Here is a 23337-nt window from a genome sequence, read left to right on the forward strand (position 1 = left end):
CCAAGGAAGCAAAAAGGGGAAGGGTCCTGGGTTCTTCAGAGGTCAGTTTGGGGAGCAGAAGATAAAACCAAACTGGGGAGACTTGAGTGGTCAGAGAGGAGAGGGAGAAGCAAGGAGGAGACACCAAGGGCAGTCAGTCTCCGAACACATGGCGCATGCCAGGTGCTCATTAATGTTTGTTGAATCAGTTTTACAAAAGAATTCTCTAAAGAGAATTTTAAGGTAAATGAAAATGTCTTCTCAGCGGATGTGACTGGTGATCTCGATGGCCACAGGGGAGTCCACCGTCTTCCCTGTGGGGAGTACTTTCCATTTTTCTCAGGCTCATGCATTCACCCTTCGGGTGTTTCTTAGTGCTGACTTTCCACTAGCTCTTGCCTCTGCCTCTTGACCCTAGTGGAGAGAGACAGACTGGCAAGCAGGAGCACTAGGAGAGAACGCAGAAGCAGCCCTTTCACAGCCTGCCCCTGCCTTGCTCCTCAGCCACACGGGGAGGCCTGGCAGGGTACTTTGGCCATCCAGAGGACAGGTCTGGCCTTGCAGGTTGGCTGTGAGGGTTCCAGGACATTAGATTTCTACATATCAGTAAATTTGTTTTAAAATCCATTTAAATTAGACCCTGTGCAAAATTGTAAGTATATGTGACAGACGTCATGCTCACCTCACCCCTGTGCCTCTCCCTCTTGTTCTGGGGCCTCTATCCTCCCCCTGTGTCCCTCGGCCCCGAGGTCGGCACGTGGTCTCTCGGAAAAAGCACTTCATGGTTTGCTGCCAGGGCTAAGGCCACCTGCTTGCCAGGGTGTTTCATGTTCCAGTCAGATAATCTGGGTGGTAAGGGTTTGGTTTGGAGCCCACCTTCCAAGAATGAAAGGGACTACTCACCACTTGGCCCAGTATTTTGTGATCTGCCATCACTGGCAGAAAGACTGGCCTTTGGGGTGCCAGCCTCTAAACCCTGTCAGATCCGCGCTAGGAGCTACCTGAGCCTGCAGCTTCAGGGTGCATGCGTGCATGGGTGGAGGAGTAGGCACACCGAGAAGAGACGGGGCTGGAAGTAGTCTGTTATGCCCTCTAGGGTCTGTTGCATGTCTGTGGTGCTGGCTGTAGCCCTTGGGCAGTGATGGGAAGGGGCACACTGGCTTCCCTGCTGCTCATTAAGCTCCTGCTGGGTGCTAGGCCTTGTCCTGGCGCGCGTGTGTGAGTGTGTGCATTGTCTCCTTTGATACCTTTAGTGTGACATACTTTGGGAGGTGGGCTGGTGGGCCAGGCCCTGCAGCTGACTGCCTTTTCTTCCGTCTCGATTCCTGCAGATCACGCAGACCGAAGTCCAGCAAGGACAGCAGCAGTTCAGCCAGTTCACAGATGGACAAGTAAGACACTCTGCCTGGGCAGGGTAGAGGGGGAGGCATTGAGGGAGGGGCGAGTGGTAGCTGGATTTGGATGGTTTGGACAGTTGCTCTGTTCTTTAGTAGTAATCAATGGACAGAAATGGTTAAACACAAGTAGCCTTTTAGTCATACATTTATAGATGTGTGGGAGCTGAAAATAGTCTAAGGCATTATAGAGCCCAAATCCCCATTTTACAGATGAGCCCCAGAGATTGGGGTGCCCCGCCAGGCTCCCTCATCACACCGCCGAGCCAAGACTAGAACGACGGTCTCTTGTTTCCCTCTAGGGCTATTGTTTCCTCTAAGCCTTGCTGCTGTGCTGTGCTGCTGCGTAATAGCACGGATTAGTGGCAGTGCAGGGAGCATGTGCCCTCTGCAACTCCCTCAGTGTCCTGCATTCAGTGATTCTAAATCCACACCAGGAAGGAACTGTCCCTTTTCCTTACCCCTTTCTCCTCACACTAAGGCCCCAGAGTGACATATCCCAGCTCCTGCTCTCTGCTGCCTGAGACAGAGCGGAGTGGCCACCAGGGTCAGTCCTCAGGTTTCCGTCAGCCCTAGGTACCAGGCTCATGTGCCAGGGCTCCCATGGGACTTAGGACTTCTGGAGACCCCCAAGAAACCAAGTAGCCAGTTAGCCCTCAGCTGTCTTAAGTCATTGGGTTAGCATCCTCTCCACCCCTCATATAACCTTGGCTGTACTAAGAGTTTAGTCCTGGGCCACCTACCAAGCGGAGCCCTTGTGGGAAATGTAGGTTCAACCTAGCCTGGGCTGAGCTCGATACCCTGAGGCCAGGGATATTCCTGCTGCCCTGCCTGCCACTGCAGATTGCCAAGAGTTGGGGAAATGCTGACTTCCAAGCTGCTGGTACAGTGGTTCACATCGCTTGTGTTTGCCACAGAGAAACAGTGTGCAGCAAGCTCCCAGCTTTGAACTAACAGGAGAGGCAGAGCCCAGAGAAGGGAAAGCCACAGGAAATTCACCTTCCTGTACCTCTTCCCTGCCCACCACACACATGCCCGCACGCGGGGCTGGTGCCTCCCGTGTCTGCTGCACCCAGGCTCAGCAGAGCTTCACACACCCTCCTTCCTCTGATACCTTCCAGTGGGTGGTGGTGGTTGAGGTATCTGGGGCCCCCAACCAACTGGAAGCCCATAGGGAGCCACATGCCCCTCTCCCAAGGGTGACCTCACTCTCTCCTCTCCACCCCTCGCAGCAACTCTACCAGATCCAGCAAGTCACCATGCCTGCAGGCCAGGACCTCGCCCAACCCATGTTCATCCAGTCAGCCAACCAGCCCTCTGACGGTCAGGCCCCTCAGGTGACCGGCGACTGAGGGCCTGAGTTGGCAAGACCCAAGGACACCCAACACAATTTTGGCCATACTGCCCCGGGCGATGGACACAGCCGCCCTTCCCAGAGGACCCAGCCGACCTCAGCGCCTCTTGCAGGCTAGGACACTGGTACACCTGCCCCATGCCTGGGGGTTGAGATTCTCCAACAGAAAGACGCAATATTTTCTATTTACTTTTTTCCATTTTCCTTCCCAAGGAACCAATATTTCAATACATGGAGCTGTGTGTCCAGTGTGGTGAAATGGGAAAATATTAAATAACATATTTATGGCGTTTTCTTGAAGAGCGTCATTGAAGAACTATTTCTTCTTTGGGGTTTCGCCTTTTTGGGCCACTTCCCCTTAGGAACACATCTTCCTGGGGGTAGAAGGTCCTGTCTTCTGCCTCGTGGAGCAGCTGCTGCCCCATGCATTGCCACCTTGTTCTGCCCTTGGATGAAAGTAGGTGAATATGTATACCTGTTGGTCCTCCTCCCAGCCCCTGCTCTTGCCCCACCCAGAGGCCATGGAAGCATTCCTCTCACCGAAAGATGAACTCATTCCCATTGGAGAGTGGCTGGATCAGTCCCAACTTCTCTCCCAGAGACCCAAGGAGACTAGAACGTTGCGCATTTGCCTATTTCCCCCACCCCCCACCCCGTTTTCTATTTTATGTTTTGAATGCATTGAAAATTGTGCTAGTCTCCTGTGCTGCATGGACTACAAACTGCATGAAATGCAATAAAGCTCTTTTTAGATAATGTAGAGTCTGGGTCTCTGTGTCTGGGAGCATCCACTGGGCCACTGGGCTTGGGGAAGGCTTATGGTTTGCTTGTCCTCAGGTTGAGTGGAGGGGCAGGAGAGGGTCTCAGGGGAGTTAAGCTGCATTTCTGATGCAAGCTGGGGACTTCAGCCGATTGTGAAAACGAGCCTGGTCAGAATTCACCGCTACTCTTCCTGTCGTTTTCCTTGACCACGCGGGTCAGGCTCAACCCGGTCCTGGATTGGGCGACAGTGGGGCAGGCAGGGATCGTGGAGAAAGCTGGTCCTTGCCTCGTCCCCTGCCACTCCTCCATCGGCTGGCCCTTGAAGGAGACGCCTGCTGTGCTTGTTCCCCTTGCCGTGGCGTGTGCCCAGGAGGGTGGCCAGCCGGCAGAGAAGGGTTCTACAGCAGTGCCTGCTGGTGTTTCACTGAAGCAGGGAGAGGAGAAAGCCTGCTGCTAGCTCTGGGACGCTAGAGACCAGTGAGCGCTCTCTTTCTTGTTTTGCCGTCATGGTGCCATCCTTGTGAATAGAATAAACTCAACAAAACCATTGCTTCCCAGAATATGTTACGACTCGGACCCTGTAGGCCTGGATAGAACTGGCCTGTTAGAGTTTCCAGAGCAGTGACTCTAGGGTAGCTGACTGCAGTGCACATCCTCCTCCTGCGGAGTGTCTGACCCCTCTCAGGCTTCTCTCAATGAGGGTAAGGCCTGTGATTATGGAAAGAATAGTGCGTCTGATCCAGATAAAGGGAATATTAACTCCTTCTCTGATGATAACACACCATAAAACGTGGGACAACCAACCCTCTTCTCTTTGGGACTTCTCAGGGATGAGGCTGGAGTGGGAGGAGGCTTACTTTAGGATTTCTGGTCTAACCCTGATGTCCTCAAGATTCCCTCACCAAACAGCTTCCTGAGCTGTAAGGATTCCGGGACACTGCTCCCCTGATCTTTCCGAGTAGGAGATCCATGGGACTCTTGGGTTTGGTTGAACGTCTTGTCCTGCTTTGGGTCTGACTGGTTCTGCCCTCTCCTCTCTAGGTTTTTAGTGGGGTGGGGCTCCTGTTGACCACTTCTCCAGGATGCAGGTAGCATGTAAAGTACATTTACCTAAATTCATCAAGTGTACTCGACGTTCCTTACACTGAGGTGGTTTGCAGTGAAAACATGTACAAGGAGGTAGTAAAGTGTATCTACTTAGAATTAGGAATAACAGATTAGGAAAGCAGTATACTAGAAAACAAGCACATGGGCATGTTGAAGCAGAGACCCGCAGAATGAGAATTAGGTTTCCACATTTGACCCTGAGCTTCCTGGCAGCCAAAGCAAAAAAAAAGCCGAGGTCAGGAAATACAACTATACAAGGAAGAAAAAGAACCAGGTCTCTTGAAAAGGCAAATTTGTTCTAGCTTGAAGGCTGTGGCCACATGGAAACATGGCTTCATCTGGGTAGGTGGAGAGGTGGTGCTAGCCACATGAGATGTCTGTCAGTCTGTCACCCAAATGGATCTGGGATGGCTCCCCTCAAGTTTACTGCTACTCCTATATTTGCTTATCTTCACTGCCTCTCTAGACGTTTCCACTGCTCTGCACCCAAATGTGTCTCTGTGAGGCATTATGCAACCTGCAGGTATCTACTGATAGCTGGGTGCCAGCCTCACGTGAAAAGGCCAAGAGGTACAGACAATGCCCAGGGGCCCTGTGGGCTCTGCTTCTGGCCAACCCCTCCTGTGTGGAAGACCAATGCCCGCTTGCTGCACTTAGACCCATTCCTGAAAAGCAAAGCGTGCTTGGGATTTCAGGCCCATCAATGAGTCCCCGTTTTCCCATAGACTAGCGTTCTTAGAGATGTTTCCATCAGTTGTGATTGGCAAGCATCTGCCCTGCTGAGTACGCTCCCTTTAAGTTGCCCGGGCAGCAGGGCCCGCAGGGTGTAAACAAATACTCTGGTCTAGCCCCAGAGCCCCTATCTAATACCCAGCATGATCCCCTTACATCCGGAGCACACAGCAAACCCTTTTCCTAGCACTTTCGCACTGTCCTCCTGATGATCTTCATGGTGAACTGCAGGGGAGACAGGAGCAGAATCGTGCTCCCTAGGTACTGATGGAGTCAGGAGACCCAGCAAAGTGCAGTGACTTGCCCAAGGTCACTCCATGAATTGGGAGTGGAGAGAGACCAAAACACTGGTCTCCTGACCCCCTGGGCATGCACAGCTCTTGTTAGGGCAAATGCAGTGGGGACAGTGAGAGAAAGAACAAGGCCTTCCTACATGTGAGTTGTCCTTTGCTCTGTCCTAAAGCTCCTGGCTTAGTCCTGGATGCATGTGCAATAACTGGCAGTTGGATACGTTCTGGGGACAGCTGGTGGTTGGGAAACTTTCCCGGGCCCCATATGCGGATGCTGTAGACCAGTGGCCCCAGGGATTAGGAGCCAACCACCTGGCTGGCCACCTTGCACTCAGTTCTGCTAACTGGCCGCAAGGGGGCAGCAGGCAGCACTCGCCCGACTGAGGTACCCAGTCCCACTCTCATCCCAGCTTGAGACAATTCTAGTACCTAAGTTTCCGCTGCTACCTGAAAAGTTGGCTGTTCAAACCCACCAGCTTCTCTGCAGGGTTGGGAAGGTCAAGGTTACCCTCCTCGAAGGTCACTATGTGATAAGAGTTGGCCTAATGGCAACCAACAGTAAGAAATGGGGTGCGGCTGTTCCTTTTCCCAACCAGTCCAGCTGCCTCTTCCCTCAACAGACACTAGATCTTAAGCCCCCTTCCTGGTAAGATTTGCCCTTCCTAAGGCTAGAGGGCTAGAAATGCTTCCCACTCCAGAGGTTTGCTTGCATCAAGCTGGGTCCTTAGATTTTAAGAAAGACTTTCTGACAGCCCTAGTGGCATAGTGGGTTGTGCACTGGGCTACTAACTGCAAGGTCAGCAGTTCAAACCCACCAGCCGTTCCTCCTCTGGAAAAAGATGGAATTTTTTGCTCCTGCAAAGAGTTGCAAACTTGAAAACGCACAGGAGCAGTTCTGTTGGGTCCTATTCGGGTCCCTCTGAGTCAGAATCAACTCGATGCAGCGAGCTTGACTTTTCTGACAGCCCAAGTTCATTTCAGGCCTTTCTTAGCTCCTCAGCTTCATTTCTTTCCACTCCCTCCCTCCCCCCTTCCTCCCTCTGTAGTGCTATTCTCCTGTCACATAGAATCATTGGACCCTTAGCTCATTTCCATGTTTTCAGAATGTGCTGGCCCCTCTGCCTGGAATGCCCTTTCACTTCCCCACTTATTGATCTCCTATATATCCATCAAGGCCTAATTTAAATGGCCCTCTCTGGAAAGTTCTAACTCCTGGGGCGGAGTCAGCAAAGACCTCTTCACGGCTCTCACAGCACCTTGTACAACCTCTACTGTTGGTGTGCATAGACACAGTAATTCAGGAAGTAGTTCTCCGGCCCTTCTCAGGGATTTGCAGTACAGCTGAAAGCAAGCCCTGCTACAGTGGGAGTTGGCATCGGGCCAGGAGCGGAGCTGGGAGTGGGAGGCGGGCAGACAGTAAACAGAACTCTGTTTGGTACAGACATACCAGCTCATACTGTTAGAATTTTCTGTTTCTGATGGAATTCTTCACAGACTATCTCCAGTTCAGAGGGGTTCTCCCTACCTCCAGGGCCCCGAATTGATGAGTGGATGAGTGAATGACCATGAGCCCTGCCCTGCAGCCAAACCAAGGGCAGGACCTTCAGCATACCGCTCGCTGGCATTCCCACCTCGATCACTTGCTTTCTCTGCCACTTTTCTCTTGGTAACAGTTTCTTACTGAGCACTGACACAATGCTAGGCAGGGGTGTTAAAAACACAAGTCACTCTTCTAAGAAAATTCTGGGCAGGAAAATATATTCAGAACTAGAGATCTAAATCAGGAGAAAAGCAGAGCTTTCATCTCCCGTGGAGTTAGTCTCAGGGACTCATGGGCAGTTCTACCCGGTCCTATTAGATCGCTGTGAATTGGCATCGACTCACTAGCAGTGAGTTGGGTTAAAAACAGTTTTTTTGAGGTACCTAAATGGATGATCTCGCCTCATTCTCAGGTCCTCACGAGGATCCTCATTTTGTAAATGAGAAATAGGCGCACAGGTTAAGAAATGGCCCATGGGTCAACCCGTAGGTTGAGTAGCACCAGCTGTTCCAAAGAAGCCTCCTTTTCCCAGCAGCCCTGTTAGCTCAGTCCCATGACCTTGTCCCTCTGTCTTCCCACAGAGAATGGGACCTAGATGCTGTCCCACAGCCCCAGCCTTCTATAGCCCTCTCCCAGGTGGCACCTGACCACATGGGGGTTAGTCACATGGGAATGTGGGTGTGGCCTCCTCAAGGCCCCCAGATCCTGGCTGGCAGTGGCACCCCAGCTGGGTGCGGGCTGACTTCCTCTTGCAGCCCAGGAAGAGGGGCTAGGAGGACGGCAAGGAGGACAGGAGGCTGGCACTCATACGAAGAGACTTGAGCTGGCTGCCCAGCTCTGCCAGGCTGAGCGAGGTTCATCTCTCTGGCTGCAGCTGAGGAGTGGTCTGAAGTCCAGCCCAGCCTACCTCCCCAGCCCTGAACCTCCAACCTCTCCTTAGAGCCCTTTGAGTTCCCACCCCACCCCCCAAACCCGGGAGCACAGGCCTGTGGGACGGAGGCTTTCTAAGATTTTTGGATGTGTGAAATGTCTTTATTTTGCCCTTTCATTAAATGAGGCTTTGGCAAGGTATAGAATTCTAGGTTTAAGATTATTTGCCCTCAGCATTTTACAGATACAATTCCATTGTCTTTTGGCATCTGCTATTGCTGATGAGAAGTTTACTGTCAGTTCAATTATTGGACCTTTGTAGATAAGCTACCCTCTCTCTGGTGGGTTTTAGAATTTCCTTATTGTTTTTTATATTCTACACTTTGACTACAAGGTGTTTAGATGTAGGTTTTTTGTTTTGCCTTTTTTTTTTTTTAAAAGGTACCTTACTAGGCAGTCTAAAGGGCCTTTTAAACTAGAAACTTGTGTCTTATTTCTGGAAAGCGCTGAGTCATGCTTTCCAGTAGCTTCTTCTGGAACAATAATACATATGCTGGAGTTGCTCATCCAGTCTTCTATGTCTTTTTCTTTATTAATGTTCTGCGCCGAGACTTCCATAGTTTTAGCTTCTAATTCACTAAGGTTCTCTTCAGCTGAATCTAGTCTATTATTTCTAATTGGTGTGTTCTCTTTTGGTGTTTTCCTGCTCTTTTTTTCATAAGTGCTCTCCTCCAAGCTTCATGATTGTGACGATGTTAAACTTCCTTTCAGAATGCTCCCTTATTTCTGTGTGCCTTCGGGTGATTTCGTCTATGGAAGTGATGTCTCTCAAGGCATTGCACTTCTCTCCCGTGTTTCGAAAGTTGGCTGAGGTTGTGTCTCAGGAACTGGAAGCCATCCTACCTTAGTTGATTTCTCAGTTCCTAGATTCCCAGGCTATTTGTACGTGTACCCACTCCAAACCAACTTTCAGACTAGTGTCGTGGCTTGGGACTTTTACAAGGCATGGATATCAAATCCTGGCCCCACATCCCATGTGGACAGGCTTGAGGTGCCACACTCTCAAGGGTCCTCTTTCTACCTCAAGCTGGGGGACAGGTGGCTAGCAGGCAGAGATAGTTAATCCTGTTCCTGGCAGGCAGTGCTTTCCAGGCTGCAGGTTTAAGCAGGGAGCCTGCTGCAGCCCCTGCTATTTATGGGGTCTGCAGCCTCCTGGGCCATCCTGCTGGCACCCCAGTCCCGCTCAGAGGCCCAGCTCCAGTTCCTACTCACCACCAGGTGAGTGCGCTCTCATTTCTGGCCCTTGGAGGTTGTGGTTTTGTTTTTGAGCTTGGGTATATCTTTTTAATTTGGGGCTGGGAACCCCAGAATTTATCTTCATCTCTAATATTTCAAGAAGTAATCAAGCTTGACCTGGCAGCCCCCATTGGCTCTCTGAGCCTCCGACCCCATCTGTGAGCCCCCAGCTTCTCTCCGCAGTCCTTCTTTTCCCTGGCACCAAGTCTCATTTCTCTTCTGAGCCCCCTATCCTACGACTTAATCTTGAGGCCCTCCTCCTCCTACGTTCTCCTCTCCTGAGTTCCCATTCCCATTTCTCCTATGGGGAATGGGAACTTGGAAGCTCTTTCCCACTGCACACTCAACAACCCAAAGTGTGTGGCTTCCTCCTCATTTTCCAACCAACCCCAGCCACCCAACTGCTCTCGCCAAGATCATGGAGTCTATCTACCCAGACCTGTGACTTGGTCTTCTAGGCACTGGGGCTCAGGAGGAAGAATCCTGAAGAGGGCAGAGCAGGATGAGGAGGGATTGCCGTGACCTTCATTCCCACAGCCTTTCCTCCTCCAACCCTTAGGATCAGCGGGGTCTACTTCTGCTGAGCTTAGCTTCTGCAACTTCCCCACTTCATGTAGCTTTGAGCTGGCCCTAAGCTGGGGACAGCCCAGTGGCACCCCCCCCCCCAATCAGAGACACTCCCAAGTCCGAGTCCCTTCAGCACCTTTCACCTGCTTCACGGCCCAGGCTCATCCTTTCTTAGCCACGTGGGAGGAAAGGCAGCGGGCCTTCTCTCCTGGCTTCTGCCGCCTCCTGTTTGTGGTGGAGGTGGGTTAACAGTGTGTGAGCACCCTTCACTCCAGCCCCCTCCTCTGAGCCTTCCCAGGTGGGAGTGGGGGGATTGCTCAAACCAGGCACTATTGCCATGGTGTCTTCCCCTTCACCCTGCCACTTCTGACATGCACCCAAAGAACAGTATGATCACTGGTTCTTGTGCCACAGACTCTGGCACTGCTTCCTGCACTTCGCATTCAAGACAGTAACCAGGTAAAGCGGGAGAGGCGGTGGGACTAGCTTGACAAGGTCTCCAGGTGGTCTAGAGGTAGCACCGGAGTTCAGTTGTGGCTTGGAGTTCAGTGATCTTTCTGCCCTTGGTGCTGTCACCCTCCCTGGGCACTGGGCCTCCTGTGTGTCACCCCTCTGAGTACTGTCCTAGGGAGTCTCTGTAGCATGCCCAGCTCCAGCCCTGTCCAGACTACTTCCTAGCATGCCAAACGGGACCCTGGGGACTCGTTTACAATGAACCCCCATCTACTGTCTTTGTTCTTCCTCCCCACATGCTAGCATCCTCCTCTTTGACACACACACACACAGACATGCACACAGATACACACACATATATACACACATACACAGAGATAGACACTCACACAGATACACACCCACACAGACATGCTAAAGCAGTGTTTCCCAAAGTGTTTCCTGGTGGTGTTGGGGGGTGGGGGCACCAGCCCATCCAGGAGCACAGCAAAAGCAGATACCCACACTTTATCCTGTGGTATATTCCTGTTGTGGACTACAGTAAGAAAGGTTTTCATAGTCAGGAGGGTGCTGAATAACTCTCTGGAAAAGGGATCAATCCAAAACCTCACTGCCATTGAGCCCACTCCAAGTCGTAGTGACCCTCTGTGTGAAGCACTCCCTCTGTGTGTTCCTGGGACTGGACTTCTTTTCGGGAGTAGATCCTGTCATCTTTCTTTCACAGTGCTTTCAAACAGCATACTCTGTGGTTAGAAGCCCAACACAGACCCACTATACCACCAGGGCTCCTGAAACAGGGGACCGTCAGCCAAATCAGTTTGGGAACCGATGGGCTATAACACAGGAGCTAAGGATGATGCTGGGCCCATTTCTTCTGAGCCCCGGCTTCTTGTCTATAAAACAGGGGTGTGAGCAGGACCACCCACAGGGCTGTTGTGATGCTGAAGGATACAATGCAAGAAAGTTTCCTGCACAGGACCTAGTATTGGCTGGTTTGAACTGCCAGCCTTCCAACTCAGCCACAAGCAGCCTTATTCCTTAATAAGCAGCAGGCTTCAGTCACGGTTCTCCGCTTGGCCAAGTCCACCCCACCTCCACAGCTCAGCTCAAGCCCCGCCCTCGTCCCCAAGAAGATGCCCTCTCTGGAAGCTTGTGCCAATTTGCCCTGATCTCTGAACTCTAGTAGCCCTTCTGTTGGGAGACAACCACTAGAGGGTGAAGACTTCTGGGATGCAGGGAGGGAAGAGGTCCACGGCCCTGGTCTCCGCCCCAATGCTAGCCATGTGTTCCCGTTCCGGTGCTTTTGACACCTTGGGGTCCATACAAGGGATTCTGTCACCAATGAAGGAGGAAGATTGTGGACATCAGCCACCTCCTCCTATTCCAGAAAAGGAATTTGAGCCCTTGTTGACCCAAGGTCAGACAGAGTCTGCAACAGATGGAGCCTGGCCCCAGCCTGTTCCCTTTCCAGATTTTACTCCTGTTGGACTTTGGGACCCTCCCTTCCTGGCAGGAGTGGACCCTAAAGATCAAGGACTGGACCATCTAGGGGTCCCTTTAGCCCACAGCAGTGGTCCTAAGATCCAACACAGCAGGTGAGTGTCAGATGGAGAACATAGTTAAAAGGTCGCGGACTGGCTGGGCACCCACCCCTCTCTGAGCTCAGTGTTCTCACACATGGAGGGTTGCTTTCTCTCCCAGGGGGGCAGGGTTGGCACACAGTGGATACTTGGCAAATGGGAGCTCTCTCCCTGTCCCCCTTCCTCTCAATCAATACTCTCGCCATTGATGGGTGCATGTGACAGAGATGAATTACAAGAGGTCTGAGAGCCCTGCCCTCTTCTCCATGGACAGAGTGGGGCAGGGCCTCGCCCAGTCAGTGCTGTGGGGACATGGTGCTAGCTAGCAGAGAGGGAGCCGTGGGTGGGAAGGAAGCTGCTGAGGGTTAGGTGGAGGGAACAGGTGGGAGAGAGAGGAAGAAGAGGGTGGGGAACCACAGCAACCCCCCCATCCGCCCCCCCCTCCCACACACTTCAGTGGAGGAGCTGGACTGAAGGAGCCTGAGACAGCTGCTTGCTCAGAAAAGTGTCTTAGTCACTAAAGGCTGTGGTGGGGAAAGTCCACCCTGCCAGTCATGTCCTGGGAATCCGGATGGGGCAGGGAGGCTGCTGAGTGACCCTTACATTGCCACCTGTCCTCTCTGAACTGCCCTTTCTCCTCTGTCTTCTTTGCTCTCCCACACACCACCGTAACCATCTCCATCCTTTGTCACTGGGGAAGAGCTCCCTGTCTCTTCATTTGAAAAAGCAGTAGGTCTGCCCCTCCATAACACACCCCTGCAGGAGGAATGTCCACTGGGATCTAACTCATCCTTCCAGATGCAACCCCGGTGCCTTTCCTCCCGCTGCCCTTGAGGGAACAGACCCTCACCCCTCCAGACCCTCACCCCTCCAGGGTCGGGCAGAAGCTATGCTGGAGGTCAAATTTCCCAGAACAGACCCAATTTCAGGTATGCTGGGGGCTAGGGCTAGGGGTGATAAGGACAGCCTCGTTTCAGTTCTCTCCCACACAAGAGGGGCCTCAGAAAGACCCCCAAGACATGACCACTTTGTAGGGGGGACTTTGGACATACCCTTGCACCAGACCTCTGCCCTGCCCCACCAGACTCCTGATGGACAAGGTCCAGGCAAGAGGTCCCATAGTTTCAGAATGGGTGGGGGTGGGGCTGGTGCAGCGCCACAAATCTGGGGGCTTCTGCCTCGGCTCAGGGAGATGCTGGGTTAATCCAGCACACAGAAGCAGGCCCTGGGCTTCCAGCTACCAGTCCAGGGGTGGGGCATCACCTACCGAAGGCATCAGGCTCTGACTCTGGGCGCACCCAGAGCCAAGAGCAACTTTGGCATCCGGGTCAGACCCCAGAAGGCAGCCCTCGCCAGGCAGGAGGTTAAGGGTCACTGTAGGGGTAGGCGCCTGGTCCCATGCCACACAGCCCCCTCCCTCCCTGCCAAGCCCTGCCGCCCTCCTGCCCTCCCCCACTGGTGCTCAGCAGATCAATGCTGCCTTTGCTGACAGCTGAGAATCGAGCTCTCCTTCCCGCCCCCTCTCCCCCTCTCCTGCTCCGCTGGTCCCCCGAGATCCTCTGGGAAGAACTGGGGAGCGTTTGCTGCGGAAGCGCTTCACCCTGGGGCAGGGCCTGCCGAGTGAACCGCGGGTGGTGCAGCCAGCCAGGAGGTGCAAAGGACCATGGAAACCCCAATTGCCATCTGCGGTGGGGGGAGGGGGAGAGGGGGAGTGCGGGGAGGGCTGAAGGGAAAGAGAGTGAGATAGTAGTCGGTCCAAAGAACTTTCCAGAGGACAGCAGGGTCTCCCCCTCTTCTGAGTGGAAATCTGTGGGTGTTTGGCATTTAGGGAGGGGGCTGTCACCTCCCAACACCCCATCTGCTTTGAACCTGGCAGTGAGGTGAGGGAGCAGGTCCCCTCCTATCAGGGAGCCCCCTTTGGGGGAAAGGGCCTAACCAGGAGACTCCCCAGGGGTGGGGACAAGGCCACTTTGCCGCGCCCTCCACAGCCCCAGGGCACCAGGCCTTTCAGGTACAGGCAGCCTACCCAGAGCCCCGCACACCTGCCACTCCCCGCACTCCAAGCAAAGGGCTCGCCCTGCAGCTCGCTGCCCGCGCCACTGCACCGTGCCGCCCGGTCTCCGCACTTCCATCTTGATGCCATCCCCAGCGCCCCTCGCCACACTGACTCCCCACCCTCTGGCAGCGCTGCAGCCTCGGCACGCACTAGACACCTCTCCGGCCATTCACACCTCAACTCCACACCACTCCGCGTCCCTCCCTCCCTCGCCCCGCGGCCGCCACGCCACGCCACACTCCACGCCCCACTTTCCGCAACCACACTCAGGGCATCCCACCCCGACCTGGCCTGCAGGTACCTCACCCCCACCCCCAGCCGCACGCACCCGCGCGTCCCGCGAGCACACTCCCAGCCTCTCCGCCCCGCGCGCCGCCGCCCCGCGGGCCGGACCGGGCACCGACCCCGCCGCCCGTGCGCCCTGGCCGGCCGCCTGCGCCGCGCCGGTCCCCTTCCTCCTCCTGGCCTGGCGTGCCCGCTCCCTCCCGATTTGGGAAGGCGGCCGCGGGGCGGGCGGGGGCGGGCGGGGGAGGGACGGGGCGGGGGAGGGTGACATGTGAGCGGCGCGCCGGCGGCAGGTGGAAAGGCGAGCGGCATGGAGCGCGTAATAAGAGAGTTGGAGTCGGAAAGAGCCGCCCCAGTCGCCGGGGAAGCGGGCGGTCAGTGCGGGCTCCGGCGGCCCCCAGGCTCGGAGCGCCCACCCCCGGCTCCGGCGCAGCCCCGGTTCAGCCCCTAGCCCCCGCCGCCCGCGCCCGCCCCGGGCTGCCCCGCCGACCCCCGGGTCCGAGCCATGCGCCGCTGAGCGCCCCGGCGCGCCCCCCGCTCCGGCCCCGACCCGGGCCCCGGCCCCACCCGGCGCCTCCCATGGCCGAGGTTCCCCCGCGCCGCCTCGGCCTGGCCCCCCCGCCCGGGGACGCCCCCCGCGCCGAGCTGGTGGCGCTCACGGCCGTGCAGAGCGAGCAGGGCGAGGCGGGCGGGGGCGGCTCCCCGCGCCGCCTCGGCCTTCTGGGCAGCCCCCTGCCGCCGGGCGCGCCCCTCCCTGGGCCGGGCTCCGGCTCGGGCTCCGCCTGCGGCCAACGCTCCTCGGCCGCGCACAAGCGCTACCGCCGCCTGCAGAACTGGGTGTACAACGTGCTGGAGCGGCCCCGTGGCTGGGCCTTCGTCTACCACGTCTTCATGTGAGTTTGCGACCCCGCGACCCTTCTGCCACTCTGCGCCCTCTCCGCACAGCCCCAGCTGGAACCTGGGCTCTCTGGGGGGATGGCGTCCCGCCCCGGCTCCGCCTCCTGCCCTCTTCCCCCATCCAGGACCCCAGGTTCTCTCTTCTCTGATGTGAGTCCTGTTTCAAATCCCCTGGGTCTGACTCTAACCTCTGATCCCTGTTTGACATGGCTTCTTACCCCCCAACCTCACCCTGCACCCCTCAACTCGTTCCCATCCAGGACTTCAACTCCTGCCCCTCTGTCCCAGGTACCACCTACATCCAGTCTCTTCCCCATACTCTCCCTGAAGTCTGGAGCCTCTGAAGTGGGGCTCCCCTCTCTTCCTTCCCACTGCTGCCTCCCAGTGTCCCAAACACAGAGGCCTCCACACACTTTCTGTCACCTCCTCCCCAGTGCTGTCACTACCTGGTGATGAGCTCCCACCTGCCAGCCCCTTGGAGATGGCCCCCACCCCAGCCCAGGGCTGGCGTCTGATAGCAGGTGTTTGGGGTCTTGGAGGCGCCCCTGGGCCCTGACATTGTGTGTCCTGTCAGACTTCTTTGGTCGGTCCTCACTGCCTCCTCCTCCACCCACAACTTCCCAAGGCACAGCCAGGCTCTGTGCCTGCCCTGGCCAGCTGGGCCTGCTCGCCTGCCCAGCGTGCTGGGCTGGCTGTAGCACTAGGCCTGGCCCTGGGCACAGAGGAAAGAAAGAGGGGAGGGGTAAATTAGGAAACAATGACGCTCCTTGCTGGCCCCTCCTCTCCTCCTGGGCTCCTACAACTTTCAAAAACACTGAGCCCTCTTGGATGTAAAGAATGAATTTTGGCAGCTCAGAGCTCCGTCTTGGGGGACGGCCTGACCCAGCGGGGAACTTGAGAGGCCCCGGTGGATATCAGTTGAAGGCCTGGGCCTGTCACCCAGACGTTCGGAGGTACTGGAGAGAGCCCTCTGCTCCCTGGAAAATATGCTGCTACAAATCCTCCCCTGTTACCCCAGAGAGGGGCCTCTGATCTTAGGGTCTTTGGGGTGGTCCTCAGTCCTGCCAGGCCCACGGTCCTGCCTGCCTGCCTGTCCCTCTGTCAGGCTGAGTCTATCCATTTCTCACCTCTTTGCTTCGGCTTGTGGGTAACCGTCCTTCTGGTGCCCTGTCCCGGTACCTGTGCACTCGTCTGTCCATCTGTGTATCCACATGACTGGCCTACTACCTCCCTTGGCTTCTATCAATTTCCATCTGCCTGTCTGTCTGTCATCTGTTGCCCAGGCTCTGTCCCATCTGAACTGGTCCCAGGGACTTTACCAGTACAGAAGGCTAAGGTGCTGGTCCAGGAGGATACCACCTCCCCCGCCCCGACCACTGGGAGGGATGGAGGAGGAAGCCACGCTCAGTCCTTCAGCACCTGGTTGCAGTTGCCTGAACTTTGTTCAGAGACCCTGCCGGGACTGGGAGTTGAGATTGCTCAGAACATGAGGCCAGGCATTGGGTCCCCGTTCAAGGAAAACTCACCCACATGGCCACAGAGTTGATTCCAACTCCCGGCAAGCCTTACAGGCCAGAGTGGGACTGTGTGGTAGGGTTTCGGAGGCTGTGAGCTGTTGCTGAAGTGGACAGCCTCATCTTTCCCCTGAGTTGCAGTTGGCGGGTTCAAACCACTGACCTTTTGATTAGTAGCCCGGTGCTTAACCCACGATGCTACAGAGCTTCTGGTTCAAAGTTAGGGATAGCTTAACTCGCTCCCATGCCCACTGGGCGGTGTGAGCTGGATCGGTAGCACTACATACAGAAAGGGGCTGCTTGAAGTGGTGCAGGCGCAGTGCTGGGGGACAAGGGACTGTGGAGTCGGGGGATGCGAAGCAGGGGCACTGTTAATTATGAATGAATGTATTGGGGGTCCTTGTCCTCACAGCCCCTCAGCTGCCCATAGACTCCACAGGGAGCCAGGGCGCTTGCCATGGAGATAGATGACTTTTCTAAGGCATGGCTGGGCCTGAGAATGCCGATAGAAGGTAGGAATCCGTGGCCCCCAGGTCTGGTCGCTAGCTCTCAGGAGAGTCACTGGAGGTGAAGGACCGCTTCTTGCCCCGTGGTCAGCCACTGTCGTCACCTTCTCTGTAAAGGCCTTCTCTTCCTCTCCAGAAGCTAAATCCACTGGCACCTTTGCCCCACATCCTGCCCTTTCCGGATGCCAGGAATGCCCTGGCTAGGGGCAGCTTCTCCTGACCACTTGTCCCCAGGAGCCCAGGGCTAGGTACCTCTTAGAGGCTCTGGTGGAGGAAATTTGGTGTGAAAATGGACTGGGGTTAACACATTTCAAAGAACTGGACATCCACCTTAGAAATCCAAAGGGATCAAGGGTCAATCAAAAGCCACATCCCTTGCATGCTGTGTGACCTGGGGCTGATTGCTGGGCCTCTCTGAGCGCGTGATGGCCAGGCTGTCACCGAGGTCAGAAGTGCCCAGTCTCTTGGAGGAGGAAGTGAGTAGGAAGGAGCTTAGTCCACGGCAAAGACCTGTCTGGGTGCAAGGGAGTGGGGACCTACACAGAGCCGCCCTCCTGTGCTTGAGGTGCCCTGGATGTGAGGTTTCTCATCACTCATCTCTTGCTGAAGGGCTCTGGATGTGTTCCTGGCAGAAAGTGCTTCCCGCTGTTGGACCTCCATCCCTGTCGCTGCAGGTGTTGGTCACCTCTTTTCATTTCGTCTTTATCAGTGAGGAGGGCAGAGTGCAGTGAGCTAGGACCCTCTTCCTAGACGCGCTGGAGAAGAGCTGCAGAGAGGGGCCCCAGAAGGAGGGAGCTGAGGTGAACTGGGCCCCTCTGCTGTAGGAGGCACTGCCCCACACTGGGCCCCACCCGGATCCTGCCCCTTTTCTGGCACCCAGAAGTAGGCTAGCCCAGCCAAGGATCCCTGGCTCTGCCCCTTATCTTTAAACCTTTGGTCCTTTCACCAAGTTCCTGTCCCCCACACTGCTCCCCACCTCTGTTTGAACCTTCAACCCATCACCAACCGCACTTGCTGGTGTTTCAGAAACACCCCATCACTGCCCTTTGGGGAGAGCATGCCCCCTTACAGCATCCTCTGGAAGCTCACACCAGTCTCCTGCCATCTCTACCCGTTCTCTGAGCTGCTGGGAGACACAGCCTCCCAGCCCCCAGCTGCCCAGCAAACTTTCTCTGTGTGAAGGTTTACGGCTCTGTAAACATCCTCCCAGTGGCCTGGTTCCCTGGGTCAGAAGCTGTGGGAATGAGGAAGACCTTCGGGCTTCTGACCCCGGGGCCCTCAAACCACCCACCCCAACCATCCCGTGCGTGGAAATAGTCCCAGTGAAGGCTATCCGGATCCCCAGGTAAATGTCCTCACGTGTGAACAGCCCCCTTTTCCTTATGAGAAAACGGGAGACTCCCGAGACCAAAGTCACCCACGGCCAGTTAGTGGCAGATGCAGGGGCAGGCCCTAGCACTTCCGACTCCCAGTACCCTGGAGCTGCCTGGACTTGACTTCTGGCATTTGAACTGAAATGGTGGGCACTCTGTGAACCGCTCGCCCTGCAGCCTTCAACCACTGCCCGGGATGGGTGTTTGGATCCTCCTCACTGGACAAATGAGGAAACTGAGGCTTGACAAAGGTCACTAGTTAACGTGCAAGAGCTTCACCCAAGCTGTCTTCCTCCTGCCCAGCTCCCAGCCCCGGTGAGCCCCCTGCTTCTCTGAAACGGCAGGCCTGCCCCAATCAACTCTGTTTCCAGCTGCCTGCATCCAGGCGGCCCTGGGCAAGGGGGCAGAGGTCGAATTTTGTGGGATTGAATGGAAACTGCCACCCCCACCGAATGCACCCCACATGTATTGCACACGGTGCCACACAGCATCCCTCCTGTGTTCCTGTCTGATGCACACAGACTCCCACTGTGATGTAGACACGAGTGTCCATGCGTGTTAGCAAGATGCACGTATGCATCCATGGAAAAGATCCCTAATCTCCAGCTGCCCTGTCCCCCATCCCCACCCCACCCCCAGACACACATCCGGGCCTTTGGCTCCTGCCCAGGCCCCTGGGGCAGAACAGAGCTGGCTTCATTCCTTGGGCATTTTGCCTTTCTCCCCAGGCTGAGAGGGCCGTGTGTGCTGGGTGTCCACTGACAGGGGCTGCTCTGGGGACATCTAGTATGTGGAGCCTCGGGACTGTGTGGGCAGCAGTGTTGGGCTTTTCCAAACTTTGCTGCTCTTTCTTCCTCCGGAAGGGCCCTCCAAGATCATTCTGGCCCACCCTGCAGTGCACTGCGAGCTATGCCAGGGCAGGGAGGGGCACCGTTGGCGAGGCCACCGAGAGAGCCGGTGGTAGAACTACCGGGAACCAGGCCCCTGGCTCCCAGAGAAGGACCCCAGAGTCTCTGTAGGCCAGCAGACAGGCCAGACTACTGCTGTGGCTGGAGCTCTGCCTCATGTTTGGGCGTGATTGTGCCCAGCGTCTGCGCCGCTGCTTTTCCGCCCCTTCCTGGTGTTTGTCTTTGTAAGGAGAGGGAGCTTCGGGGGCATCACCTTCTGTTTCTAAGCTGCCCTCCTCTGCCCCTCTTCCATCCCATACTGCTTTCTTCCCATGTTCTTCTTGGGGGGTCACCATGCTCCATTCATACCTTCCGTGGAGGAAGCCCTGCTGAAGGTCTAACCTCACTCGGTGTTGCTGCAGCAACCCATGTCCTCAGCACGTCGGAGCCAAGATGAGTGTCTCAAGAGGTGATTCTTCTCGGGCTGATGGCAGCGCTTTGAGTGGGTGATTAATTTAAGGTTCTCTGAGCCAGTCGAGGAAGCTAAAACTGCCTGGGGAGCAGGGACAGGAGCTTCTGCAGACAGGCCAAGGCCCTGCCTCTGTCCTGAAGGAGGTCACACTGGGGACCATCCCCTGCCCACCAGCTGGAGGTTTTCTCACCGCCCTTGCCAGCACCGCCTGGTGTGGGTTCTCCCAGAGGTGGGGGGGGGGGTGGGCGGGGAGCGGGTAGGCGACTCAGAGGATGAGCAGGGCCAATCGGGTGCCCCGGCCCCTAGAGCAGGAGTTCCAGGGAGGATAGTCAGCGGCTGATCCTTGCCCCAGTGGCTGCCCCACCAGGACTGAAGGACTCGGGCTCCCAGGCTGGCAGATTTGGACCCAGTCATGAATCTTCCCTGGCCAGTCATGTGTCCTTGGGCACGTTCATAAGCCTTCCAAGCCTTGGTTTTCTCATCTGAACAAATGGAGGTAACAATACCTGCCTCTCCGGTGTTCCACGCTCAGTGAGATCAAGCCCTGACACAGTGCTGGGCGCAGGTGTGCACCATGGTTACACGGCTATGACCGTCATCGTCCCGGGGCGTGGCTCCGCGCGGTGTGTCCGCGTGTGCTGCTGGGTGTCGCAGTGTGCGGAGCGGGTGCGCCCATCCTGAGCGCGGCACTCGCATTCTGTGTCTGACAGGCGTTGCGTTAGGTGGGGCATGCTGACGAGACCCCTGTCAGCTAGGCGAGGGGAGTCACAGCCCCAGTGAAGGGTGCCATCAGGGTCGAACCTGGGACCCTGGGACTCGCCGCACTCCTGTCTCTTTACCTGACAAGGGCAGTTAAAGGGTGTCGCTTCTGTGCCAGGTGTGGCGAATCAAGAGGCACAGACTATGCCTGTCCTAGGGGAGGGTGCCGGGCACCCTGGTGGTGTCCTGGTTACGCATTGGACTGCTAATCTCGAGGTCTTCGAGGTCAGCAGTTTGAGACCACCAGCCACTCCATGGGGAAAGAGATGGGGTTTTCTACTCCCATGAAGAGTTACAGTCTCGGAACCCCCCCGGGGCAATTCTACCCTGCCCTAGAGGGTCGTTATAAGTTGGCATGGACTTGATGGTAGTGAGGTGTTATTTTTGTTTTTTTGGGGGGGAGGGGTGGAGAAGTGGGCAAGAGAGGGGTGGAGGCTGGGGGTGGGACCAGGGCCTGCCTTAAACCACTAGCCCCTATTGCCTGTTCTCACAAGGACATGGAGAGTTGACTTGAGTTGGGGGTGCATGCGTGGCTCAGTACAGGCCTCCTGTCGAATGCTGGCAGCTAGCCGGGCCCCAGGGAGCTGGAATATAAGTCCTGGTGGCAGGGAGACAGCCCAGGGATCCCCATGCTCTCCTGAGTCTACTTTTCTCATCTCAGGGGGCACACATCTTCCCTGCGGGGTGGAGGCAGGGAATCCACTACTCACCAGCAAGGTGCCCACCCCTACACCTGCCACTGCCGGCCTTAGTTTCCCCCTCTAGAGAACGGGCTGACCAGGAAAGTGAACCGCTCAGAGCTGCCTACCACAGAGTCTTGCTGGGATGGCGAGGGAAACTGCTGTCTCAGGACCTTCCGTTTTTGCAGGGTCGGAAGCGGGCGAGCTCCTCTTCCAGCATCTTCTTTCCTTGGCCCCTCAGAGGACAGGGCAGCCCTCAGAAGGGCACCCAGGAGGCTGCCCACTTCCAGCAGAGGCTCTGAGGGGCTGAGGTTAGGGTGCTGGTCAGACTGCAGGGCCCCCATAGAGCCCCTTAGGACACCAGGCACTCTGGGCAGCTCTGTCCCTAGGGCAGGATCAGTGTGCCTGGGGGTTGGCACCTGGTAGGGTGAGGAGGGGGAGGGGGCAGCCCCAGGCAGCAGACTAATTGGGCTGGGAATCCGTGGGCAGCGCCTGAGGGCGGGAGGCAAAGGGAGCACTGGGCCTGGCGGTTCCCTCCGCCTCCTTCCCTCCTGGAGTTTTGGGGACTGGGGACGAATGGGTGGAGTGGGGGTCTCCGACCAGGGAGAGGCTTTCCCTTATCCCTGCAGGGAAACCAGGGGACACTTCCTGCCACTCTGTAGACATTAGGCCAGACTGGTGGCCAGAGGGAGCTAGCTGGAGGTGAGTGGAACACCGTTCCCACTGCAGCAGAAGGTATGGAGGGAGGTCAGACAACAGGGTGACAGATTTTTTTACATTACGGGTCCCCAAACTTGAGGGTCCTTTCTAACTGGGCTGAATAACATTTACTCTGCCCACTGTCCCTATCAGACCAAGGAGTGGCCCCTCTCCCCTCAGAGTTAACCTCTGGGCATGGATGGATGTCAGATCAGGTACCCATTGGCTCTGGCGCAGGGACTTCACACTGTCTGTGTCTCCCCCACCTTCCCTTCCCATTTGCCCCTACTTCCCTGGGAGCTGCAGGCCTGGCCAGGTCAGTCTTGGGGTTTATTTTTTGCTGGGCTCGGCTGTCCCCTGGGAGGGGAAGGGAAGGAAGGGGAGGGGGAGAGAAGGAGCTTTGTCAGCACAATCCCAGGCCTCTCTGCTCCTGCCCATCTGTATCCTGCTGCCACCCTTTGCTGGAGGGCCAGGCCCTGGGTGCACCGGGTCCCCACCCCTGCGACCTCCAGGGATAGACTTTTCTGCCCATCCTCTCTCTCCATACAGCCCCAGTCCCAGAGCTCTGAGCTCCATGGCTTCATTTCACATATAGGAAAACTGAGGCCAGGAGATGGGACCTGATGGCCTTTTCTGCCTTGCTGCCCTCAGTAGATGGACATTGCCCTGGAGCAGCTGAGGGCAGAGGAAGGCTGCCTCCCAGCTCCGCACTCGATTCTCTGGCTTCTGGGGGTGGGTGACCTGGTGGTGGGAGAGCCAGGCCTGTACCTGTTAGATGAGGAGGTGAGTGTGGCCCGTACAGAGGGGGTCAGTGGAGCTGGGGCCCATAGTGAAGGCTGAGTTGAGTATCTGCCCCCAACCCCGGATCCTCTTTTACAAATAAGTTAATCCTGTCTTACCAAGAGAGGGATTAATAGGAAATCAATTTACTTGCCCAAGGTCCGCGCAGCATGAGTGGTATAGGCTGGATTCGAACCTAGACTCTGGCTTCCCGTGAGCCCATGCATTTCTCCATTCTGCCATGCCACCCATCTGGCTCTGCCTTTCCCCATGTCTGCCTGCCTGGCTCATCCCTGTCCATTTCCTTAGCAGTTTCACCTCCTCTTTATGCCCCCTAAGGTGGCGTAGTGGTTACTAGCTGGGCTGCTAACTGTGAGGTTCTAAACCACCAGTGGCCCCAGGGGTGAAAGATGAGGCTTTCTACTCCCACAGAGTCACAGTCTCAGAAGCCACAGGGACAGTTCTACCTTGTCCTATAGGGCAGCTGTGGGTCAACATCCACCCC

General features: G+C 56.2%; 2 protein-coding genes across 7 annotated transcripts in view; both read left to right on the forward strand.

Annotated features, from left to right (window-relative positions):
* The window catches only part of NFYC (nuclear transcription factor Y subunit gamma), an 82018-nt gene extending 78535 nt beyond the window's left edge, over positions 1 to 3483 (forward strand). For all 5 annotated transcript variants that reach the window (XM_075554546.1, XM_075554557.1, XM_075554574.1 and 2 more), the window contains 2 exons: positions 1311 to 1370; positions 2606 to 3483. In XM_075554546.1, the coding sequence (XP_075410661.1) occupies positions 1311 to 1370; positions 2606 to 2725 (180 nt within the window). In that variant the 3' untranslated portion in view covers positions 2726 to 3483. The remainder of the gene's footprint in view (positions 1 to 1310; positions 1371 to 2605) is intronic.
* An 11361-nt stretch (positions 3484 to 14844) lies between these two features.
* The window catches only part of KCNQ4 (potassium voltage-gated channel subfamily Q member 4), a 63341-nt gene continuing 54848 nt past the window's right edge, over positions 14845 to 23337 (forward strand). For both annotated transcript variants that reach the window (XM_075539349.1, XM_075539351.1), the window contains exon 1: positions 14845 to 15158. In XM_075539349.1, coding sequence (XP_075395464.1) covers positions 14845 to 15158 — 314 coding nt within the window. The remainder of the gene's footprint in view (positions 15159 to 23337) is intronic.

The sequence above is a fragment of the Tenrec ecaudatus genome, chromosome 1 (genome assembly GCF_050624435.1).
Source record: "Tenrec ecaudatus isolate mTenEca1 chromosome 1, mTenEca1.hap1, whole genome shotgun sequence".
NCBI classification, from domain to species: domain Eukaryota; kingdom Metazoa; phylum Chordata; class Mammalia; order Afrosoricida; family Tenrecidae; genus Tenrec; species Tenrec ecaudatus.